At 50.8% G+C, this 10,603-nt stretch overlaps 1 protein-coding gene across 3 annotated transcripts in view; it reads left to right on the top strand.

The window, feature by feature from the left end:
- LOC128697166 (neuroblast differentiation-associated protein AHNAK-like) overlaps nt 1-10,603 on the top strand; it is a 257,567-nt gene continuing 246,964 nt past the window's right edge. Inside the window, exon 1 of one of the 3 annotated variants that reach the window (XM_070104071.1) lies at nt 1-568. In XM_070104071.1, the coding sequence (XP_069960172.1) occupies nt 337-568 (232 nt within the window). In that variant the 5' untranslated portion in view covers nt 1-336. The other 2 variants (XM_070104072.1, XM_070104073.1) reach the window with 2 other exon arrangements.

Raw genomic sequence — 10,603 nt, 5'->3', positions numbered from 1 at the left:
GTCCCCAGGTAGCCAGTGTAGATCTGACTCTGTGTGAGGCTGGATGTGTACATACCTATAACACTCTCGCCCTCAAACCTCGCCCTCAACCTCGCCCTCAACCCTCTCAAGTTCCATCTCTGGGGAACTTGAGTGTCACCCTCACCCACCCACTGCCTTGATCTACCTATAAACCCACCCACTGAAACCTTGCCCTTGAGAGTTTAGCGGTGGGTCGCAGCCAGTGGGTACCTCGGTGGGCGGTACCCAACGTGCCGTGGGCGGTGTGCTAGCCGCCCACGTTGCTAGTGGGCGTGAGAAGTGTTCAACCATGGGCCAGCTGCTGTAAGAATACTGATGGGAGGGGTGGTTGTTCTTCCCAGGCCGCCCACGGTGTGGGTGGGCGGCCTGCTAGTGGCATTGCTAGCTGTGGGCGTGGGCGGGCAGAATGCTAGTGTTGCGGGCGTGGAGTGTGGGTGTGCGGGCAGTATGGCAGCCGCTGTGGGCGTGACACTGCTTGTGATATTAGCTGTAGGCGCCCTTCTCTACTGTCTGTACCGCTGCTGCTGCCTCTCCTCCAGTACACCAGGTCAGTACTTGTCCTCTAGTACACCAGGTCAGTACCTCACCTCCAGTACACCAGGTCAGTACTTGTCCTCCAGTACACCAGGTCAGTACCTCACCTCCAGTACACCAGGTCAGTACTTGTCCTCCAGTACACCAGGTCAGTACCTCACCTTCAGTACACCAGGTCAGTACTTGTTTCAGTACACCAGGTTAATACCTGCCCTCCAGTACATCAGGTCAGTACCTCACCTCCGGTACACCAGGTCAGTACCTCTCCTCCAGTACACCAGGTCAGTACCTCTCCTCCAGTACACCAGGTCAGTATCTCACCTCCGGTACACAAGGTCAGTACCTCTCCTCCAGTACACCAGGTCAGTACCTCTCCTCCAGTACACCAGGTCAGTGCCTCTCCAGTACACCAGGTCAGTACCTCTCCTCCAGTACGAGACTAGGATAACAGTTCTTAGCCCTTTAAACGAGGCTAGGATAGCAGCTCTGCCATGTAAACCAGGCTAGGATAACATCTTAGCCATGTAAACCAGGCTAGGATAACAGCTTAGCCATGTAAACCAGGCTAGGATAACAGCTTAGCCATGTAAACCAGGCTAGGATAACAGCTTAGCCATGTAAACCAGGCTAGGATAACAGCTTAGCCATGTAAACCAGGCTAGGATAACAGCTCTGCCATGTAAACCAGGCTAGGATAACAGCTTAGCCATGTAAACCAGGCTAGGATAACAGCTTAGCCATGTAAACCAGGCTAGGATAACAGCTTAGCCATGTAAATCAGGCTAGGATAACAGCTCTGCCTTGTAAGCCAGGCTAAGATAACAGCTCTGCCTGGTAAACCAGGCTAGGATAACAGCTTAGCCATGTAAACCAGGCTAGGATAACAGCTTAGCCATGTAAACCAGGCTAGGATAACAGCTTAGCCATGTAAACCAGGCTAGGATAACAGCTCTGCCTTGTAAGCCAGGATAGGATAACAGCTCTGCCTGGTAAACCAGGCTAAGATAACAGCTCTGCCTGGTAAACCAGGCTAGGATAACAGCTCTGCCTGGTAAACCAGGCTAGGATAAGAGCTTAGCCATGTAAACCAGGCTAGGATAACAGCTCTGCCTTGTAAGCCAGGATAGGATAACAGCTCTGCCTGGTAAACCAGGCTAAGATAACAGCTCTGCCTGGTAAACCAGGCTAGGATAACAGTTTAGTCATGTAAACCAGGCTAGGATAACAGCTCTGCCTTGTAAACCAGGCTAGGATAAGAGCTTAGCCATGTAAACCAGGCTAGGATAACAGCTTAGCCATGTAAACCAGGCTAGGATAACAGCTCTGCCTGGTAAACCAGGCTAGGATAATTTCTCATATTCCTGTAATGTTAGGATAGGCGACTGCGAGAATACTTGGCCACACATCCAAACCGGTGATCGAACCCATTTCCTTCTGGCTGTGCACGTGTGTGTGTGTTGTGTGCTGGTACTCACCTAACTCGTCTAATTATGGTTGCAGGGGTCGATTCATAGCTCCTGGCCCTTTCTGTGTTTGTGTGTATGTGTGTGCGCGCGTGCACCGGAGGTGGTATCTCCCTTGACCTTTGTTGGTATGTGTACCACCTGTGCCTTCATGGGAGGTGGGGGGGGACAGCTGTGGTGTAAGCCATGTGGATTTAGCGCTTCCCCGTGAATGCTATATAGGCAGAGGAAGGTATACCTAGAGCCTAGTTCCCTCTACCTCTGTGATCTTAGGAAGGTATCCCTTATTCCCAGCTCTACCTCGCTGATCTACGAAAGGTATCCCTGTATCCCATGATCCAAGCTCTCTACCTCAGTGATCTTAATAATAATAATCATATAAATATCTTTATTTACTACCAGTACATGTACAAGGTATACCAGTACATGTACAAGGTATACCAGTACATGTACAAGGTATACCAGTACATGTACAAGGTATACCAGTACATGTACAAGGTATACCAGTACATGTACAAGGTATACAAGTACATGTACAAGGTATACCAGTACATGTACAAGGTATACCAGTACATGTACAAGGTATACAGACCATAGCTGACATTAATGACATACTACTATATAGAAAGTACCTTGTTATTACCTGGAGTTTACCTGGAGAGAGTTCCGGGGGTCAACGCCCCCGCGGCCCGGTCTGTGACCAGGCCTCCTGGTGGATCAGAGCCTGATCAACCAGGCTGTTGCTGCTGGCTGCACGCAAACCAACGTACGAGCCACAGCCCGGCTGATCAGGAACCGACTTTAGGTGCTTGTCCAGTGCCAGCTTGAAGACTGCCAGGGGTCTGTTGGTAATCCCCCTTATGTGTGCTGGGAGGCAGTTGAACAGTCTCGGGCCCCTGACACTTATTGTATGGTCTCTTAACGTGCTAGTGACACCCCTGTTTTTCATTGGGGGGATGTTGCATCGTCTGCCAAGTCTTTTGCTTTCGTAGTGAGTGATTTTCGTGTGCAAGTTCGGTACTAGTCCCTCTAGGATTTTCCAGGTGTATATAATCTTGTATCTCTATCGCCTGCGTTCCAGGGAGTACAGGTTCAGAAAATTCAAGCGCTCCCAGTAATTGAGGTGTTTTATCTCCGTTATGCGCGCCGTGAAGGTTCTCTGTACATTTTCTAGGTCAGCAATTTCACCTGCCTTGAAAGGTGCTGTTAGTGTGCAGCAATATTCCCGCCTAGATAGAACAAGTGACCTGAAGAGTGTCATCATGGGCTTGGCCTCCCTAGTTTTGAAGGTTCTCATTATCCATCCTGTCATTTTTCTAGCAGATGCAATTGATACAATGTTATGGTCCTTGAAGGTGAGATCCTCCGACATGATCACTCCCAGGTCTTTGACGTTGGTTTTTCGCTCTATTTTGTGGCTGGAATTTGTTTTGTACTCTGATGAAGTTTTAATTTCCTCGTGTTTACCATATCGGTGTAATTGAAATTTCTCATCGTTGAACTTCATATTGTTTTCTGCAGCCCATTGAAAGTTTTGGTTGATGTCTGCCTGGAGCCTTGCAGTGTCTGCAATGGAAGAAAGACACTGTCATGCAGATTCAGGTGTCATCTGCAAAGGAAGACACGTTGCTGTGGCTGACATCCTTGTCTATGTCAGATATGAGGATGAGGAACAAGATGGGAGCGAGTACTGTGCCTTGTGGAACAGAGCTTTTCACTGTAGCTGCCTCGGACTTTACTCTGTTGACTACTACTCTCTTTGTGTTATGTTTGTGAGGAAATTATAGATCCATCTACCAACTTTTCCTGCTATTTCCTTATTTGTGCGCTATTACGCCATGGTCACACTTGTCGGAGGCTTTTTCAAAGTCTGTATATATTACATCTGCATTCTTTTTGTCTTCTAGTGCATCTAGGACCTTGTCGTAGTAATCCAGTAGCTGAGACAGACAGGAGCGACCTGTTCTAAACCCATGTTGCCCTGGGTTGTGTAATTGATGGATATCTAGATGGGTGGCGATCATGCTTCTTAGGTCCCTTTCAAAGATTTTTATGATATGGGATGTTAGTGCTATCGGTCTGTAGTTCTTTGCTGTTGCTTTACTGCCCCCTTTGTGGAGTGGGGCTATGTCTGTTTTTTTAGTAACTGTGGGACGACCCCCGTGTCCATGCTCCCTCTCCATAGGATGGTAAAAGGCTCGTGATAGGGGCTTCTTGCAGTTCTTGATGAACACGGAGTTCCATGAGTCTGGCCCTGGGGCAGAGTGCATGGGCATGTCATTTATCGCCTGTTCGAAGTCATTTGGTGTCAGGATAACATCAGATAGGCTTGTGTTAACCAAATTCTGTGGCTCTCGCATAAAAAATTCATTTTGATCTTCGACTCTCAGTCTGGTTAGCGGCTTGCTCTGTTCCACAAGGCACAGTACTAGCTCCCATCTTGTTCCTCATCCTCATATCCGACATAGACAAGGATGTCAGCCACAGCACCGTGTCTTCCTTTGCAGATGACACCCGAATCTGCATGACAGTGTCTTCCATTGCAGACACTGCAAGGCTCCAGGCGGACATCAACCAAATCTTTCAGTGGGCTGCAGAAAACAATATGAAGTTCAACGATGAGAAATTTCAATTACTCAGATATGGTAAACATGAGGAAATTAAATCTTCATCAGAGTACAAAACAAATTCTGGCCACAAAATAGAGCGAAACACCAACGTCAAAGACCTGGGAGTGATTATGTCGGAGGATCTCACCTTCAAGGACCATAACATTGTATCAATCGCATCTGCTAGAAAAATGACAGGATGGATAATGAGAACCTTCAAAACTAGGGAGGCCAAGCCCATGATGACACTCTTCAGGTCACTTGTTCTATCTAGGCTGGAATATTGCTGCACTCTAACAGCACCTTTCAAGGCAGGTGAAATTGCCGACCTAGAAAATGTACAGAGAACTTTCACGGCGCGCATAACGGAGATAAAACACCTCAATTACTGGGAGCGCTTGAGGTTTCTAAACCTGTATTCCCTGGAACGCAGGAGGGAGAGATACATGATTATATACACCTGGAAAATCCTAGAGGGACTAGTACCGAACTTGCACACGAAAATCACTCACTACGAAAGCAAAAGACTTGGCAGACGATGCACCATCCCCCCAATGAAAAGCAGGGGTGTCACTAGCACGTTAAGAGACCATACAATAAGTGTCAGGGGACCGAGACTGTTCAACTGCCTCCCAGCACACATAAGGGGGATTACCAACAGACCCCTGGCAGTCTTCAAGCTGGCACTGGACAAGCACCTAAAGGCAGTTCCTGATCAGCCGGGCTGTGGCTCGTACGTTGGTTTGCGTGCAGCCAGCAGCAACAGCCTGGTTGATCAGGCGCTGATCCACCAGGAGGCCTGGTCACAGACCGGGCCGCGGGGGCGTTGACCCCCGAAACACTCTCCAGGTAAACTCCAGGTATTGGGACTTGAGCAGCTCACTCATTTCCTTGCTGTCATCTGTGTAGGACTCATCTTGTTTAAGTAAGGGCCCAATACTGGACGTTGTTCTTGACTTTGATTTGGTATAAGAAAAGAAATACTTTGGGTTTCTTTCGATTTCATTTATGGCTTTTAGTTCTTTCCGCGATTCCTGACTCCTATAAGATTCCTTTAGCTTAAGTTCGATGTTTGCTATTTCTCTGACCAGTGTCTCCCTGCGCATTTCAGATATATTGACCTCTTTTAGCCGCTCTGTTATTCTTTTCCGTCGCCTGAAAAGGGAGCGCCTGTCTCTTTCTATTTTACATCTACTCCTCCTTTTTCTTAGAGGAATAAGTCTTGTGCATACATCGAGTGCCACCAAGTTAATCTGTTCTAGGCATAAGTTTGGGTCTGTGTTGCTTAGTATATCTTCCCAGCTTATATCGGTTAGGACTTGGTTTACTTGGTCCCACTTTATGTTTTTGTTATTGAAGTTGAATTTCGTGAAGGCTCCCTCGTCACTAATCTCATTTTGTCGGTCTGGGGCTCCACGCATACATGTCTGAACCTCGATTATGTTGTGATCTGAGTATATTGTTTTTGATATGGTGACGTTTCGTATCAGATCATCATTGTTAGTGAAGATGAGGTCTAGTGTATTCTCCAGTCTAGTAGGCTCTATTATTTGCTGGTTTAAATTGAATTTTGTGCAGAGATTTAAAAGCTCGCGTGAGTGTGAGTTTTCATCAGAGCTGCCTCCTGGTGTTATTACTGCAACAATATTATTTGCTATATTCCTCCATTTTAGGTGCCTTAAGTTGAAATCCCCCAGGAGCAAGATGTTGGGGGCAGGAGCTGGAAGATTTTCCAGACAGTGGTCAATTTTTGACAGCTGTTCCTGGAATTGCTGGGATGTTGAATCCGGAGGCTTGTAGACTACCACAATGACTAGGTTTTGGTTCTCGACCTTTATGTTGAGTATTTCCCGTAAATTATGTCAGTTTTGCCCCAGGATGTGACCCACACCAGTCCACTAACACCCAGGATGTGACTCACACCAGTCCACTAACACCCAGGATGTGACCCACACCAGTCCACTAACACCCAGGATGTGACCCACACTAGTCCACTAACACCCAGGATGTGACCCACACCAGTCCACTAACACCCAGGATGTGACCCACACCAGTCCACTAACACCCAGGATGTGACCCACACCAGTCCACTAACACCCAGGATGTGACCCACACCAGTCCACTAACACCCAGGATGTGACCCACACCAGTCCACTAACACCCAGGATGTGACCCACCAGTCCACTAACACCCAGGATGTGACCCACACCAGTCCACTAACACCCAGGATGTGACCCACACCAGTCCACTAACACCCAGGATGTCACCAGGATGTGGCCCACACCAGCCCACTAACACCCAGGATGTGAACCACACAAGTCCACTAACACCCAGGATGTGATCCACATCAGTCCACTAACGACCAGGATACGACCCACACCAGTCCACTAACACCCAGGATGTGACCCACATCAGTCCACTAACACCCAATATATGACCCACACCAGTCCACTAACACCCAGGACCACCAGTCCACTAACATCCAGGATGTGACCCACACCAGTCCACTAACACCCAGGATGTGACCCACACCAGTCCACTAACACCCAGGATGTGACCCACACCAGTCCACTAACACCCAGGATGTGACCCACACCAGTCCACTAACACCCAGGATGTGACCCACACCAGTACTAACACCCAGGATGCGACCCACACCAGTCCACTAACACCCAGGATGTGACCCACACCAGTCCACTAACACCCAGGATGTGACCCACACCAGTCCACTAACACCCAGGATGTCCACTAACCTCACACCAGTCCACTAACACCAAGGATGTGACCCACACCAGTCCACTAACACCCAGGATGTGACCCACACCAGTCCACTAACACCCAGGATGTGACCCACACCAGTCCACTAACACCCAGGATGTGACCCACACCAGTCCACTAACACCCAGGATGTGACCCACACCAGTCCACTAACACCCAGGATGTGACCCATACCAGTCCACTAACACCCAGGATGTGACCCACACCAGTCCACTAACACCCAGGATGTGACCCACACCAGTCCACTAACACCCAGGATGTGACCCACACTAGTCCACTAACACCCAGGATGTGACCCATACCAGTCCACTAACACCCAGGATGTGACCCACACCAGTCCACTAACACCCAGGATGTGACCCATACCAGTCCACTAACACCCAGGATGTGACCCACACCAGTCCACTAACACCCAGGATGTGACCCACATCAGTCCACTAACACCCAGGATACGACCCACACCAGTCCACTAACACCCAGGATGCGACACACACCAATCCACTAACACCCAGGATGTGACCCACACCAGTCCACTAACACCCAGGATGTGACCCACACCAGTCCACTAACACCCTGGATACGACCCACACAAGTACACTAACACCCAAGATGCGACACACACCAGTCCACTAACATCTAGGATGTGACCCACACCAGTCCACTAACACCCAGGATGTGACCCACACCAGTCCACTAACACCCAGGATGTGACCCACACCAGTCCACTAACACCCAGGATGTGACCCACACCAGTCCACTAACACCCAGGATGTGACCCACACCAGTCCACTAACACCCAGGATGCGACCCACACCAGCCCACTAACACCCAGGATGTGACCCACACCAGTCCATTAACACCCAGGATGCGACCCACACCAGTCCACTAACACCCAGGATGCGACCCACACCAGTCCACTAACACTCAGGATGTGACCCATACCAGTCCACTAACACCCAGGATGTGACCCACACCAGTCCACTAACACCCAGGATGCGACCCACACCAGTCCACTAACACCCAGAATGTGACCCACACCAGTCCACTAACACCCAGGATGTGACCCACACCAGTCCACTAACACCCAGGATGTGACCCACACCAGTCCACTAACACCCAGGATGCGACCCACACCAGTCCACTAACACTCAGGATGTGACCCATACCAGTCCACTAACACCCAGGATGTGACCCACACCAGTCCACTAACACCCAGGATGCGACCCACACCAGTCCACTAACACCCAGAATGTGACCCACACCAGTCCACTAACACCCAGGTACCCATTTTAAACTGATGGGTGAACAGGGACAGGGACAGGGACAGCAGGTGTCTTATGGAAACACGTCCCTAATGTTTTCCAGCCGTACCGGAGGAGAGTCGAACCCCAGACCTCAGTGTGTAAGCTGAGTGCGCTAGCGATGGAGCTACGGGATACCTTAGGAAGGTATCCCGTGAGCCCAGCTCTCTCTACCTTATGATCCAAGAAAGGTATCCCCGGTATTACAGTGTAGGCAAAACGAATAGTACAGAGTGCGGCATAAGCTTCAAATGCACTTAAATAACAGTGGTAAAATGTTTGAAGCCAATCGAACGAATCGTTCCCAAGCTACATCGAAGGCAGCAGCAGGATGGAGGGAAGCAGCAGCAGGATGGAGGGCAGCAGCAGCAGGATGGAGGGAAGCAGCAGCAGGATGGAGGGAAGCAGCAGCAGGATGGAGAGAAGCAGCAGCATGATGGAGGGCAGCAGCAGCAGGATGGAGGGCAGCAGCAGCAGGATGGAGGGCAGCAGCAGCAGGATGGAGAGAAGCAGCAGCAGGATGGAGGGCAGCAGCAGCAGGATGTAGGGCAGCAGGAGGAGGATGGAAGGCAGCAGCAGGAGGATGGAATGCAGCAGCAGTAGGAGGATGGAAGGCAGCAGCAGTAGGAGGATGGAAGGCAGCAGCAGCAGGAGAAGGATGGAAGGCAGAAGCAGCAGGAGGAGGACGGAAGGCAGCAGCAGGAGGATGGAAGGCAGCAGGAGGAGGAGGAGGATGGAATGCAGCAGCAGTAGGAGGATGGAAGGCAGCAGCAGCAGGAGGATGGAAGGCAGCAGCAGGAGGATGGAAGGCAGCAGCAGGAGGATGGAAGGCAGTAGCAGCAGGAGGAGGATGGAAGGCAGCAGCAGCAGGAGGATGGAAGGCAGTAGCAGGAGGAGGATGGAAGGCAGCAGCAGCAGCAGGAGGATGGAAGGCAGCAGCAGCAGGAGGAGGATGGAAGGCAGCAGCAGGAGGATGGAAGGCAGCAGCAGCAGCAGGAGGAGGATGGAAGGCAGCAGCAGGAGGATGGAAGGCAGCAGCAGCAGTAGGAGGATGGAAGGCAGCAGCAGGAGGAGGATGGAAGGCAGCAGCAGGAGGAGGATGGAAGGCAGCAGCAGCAGGAGGATGGAAGGCAGCAGCAGGAGGAGGATGGAAGGCAGCAGCAAGAGGAGGATGGAAGGTAGCAGCAGCAGGAGGATGGAAGGCAGGAGCAGCAGCAGCAGCAGGATGGAAGGCAGCAGCAGCAGGAGGATGGAAGGCAGCAGCAAGAGGAGGATGGAAGGCAGCAGCAGCAGCAGGAGGAGGATGGAAGGCAGCAGTAGTAGGAGGAAGGAAGGCAGCAGCAGGAGGATGGAAGGCAGCAGCAGCAGGAGGATGGAAGGCAGCAGCAAGAGGAGGATGGAAGGCAGCAGCAGCAGCAGGAGGAGGATGGAAGGCAGCAGTAGTAGGAGGAAGGAAGGCAGCAGCAGGAGGATGGAAGGCAGCAGCAGCAGGAGGATGGAAGGCAGCAGCAGCAGGAGGATGGAAGGCAGCAGCAGGAGGATGGAAGGCAGCAGCAGCAGGAGGATGGAAGGCAGCAGCAGTAGGAGGATGGAAGGCAGCAGCAGAAGGATGGAAGGCAGCAGCAGCAGGCTTGAGTGAGAGTTGTAACACCAGTCTGCCATCTTCTCCTTACTGAATGTTGACAACCTGTTTCTACGGCCTGTTCTCCTTCTGGCTGTGGTGCTGTGGTGGTAGTGCTGTGGTGGTGGTGCTGTGGTGCTGTGGTGTGATGGTGCTGTAGTGGTAGTGCTGTGGTGGTGATGCTGTTGTGGTATTGCTATGATGCTGTGGTGGTAGTGCTATGGTGCTGTGGTGGTAGTGGTAGTGCTGTGTTGTGGTGGTGCTGTGCTGTGGTGA

This window comes from Cherax quadricarinatus, chromosome 89 (assembly GCF_038502225.1).
Source record: "Cherax quadricarinatus isolate ZL_2023a chromosome 89, ASM3850222v1, whole genome shotgun sequence".
NCBI lineage: Eukaryota > Metazoa > Arthropoda > Malacostraca > Decapoda > Parastacidae > Cherax > Cherax quadricarinatus.
Note: the sequence above shows the minus strand (reverse complement) of the source record. Positions and strands in the feature narration are given on the sequence as shown.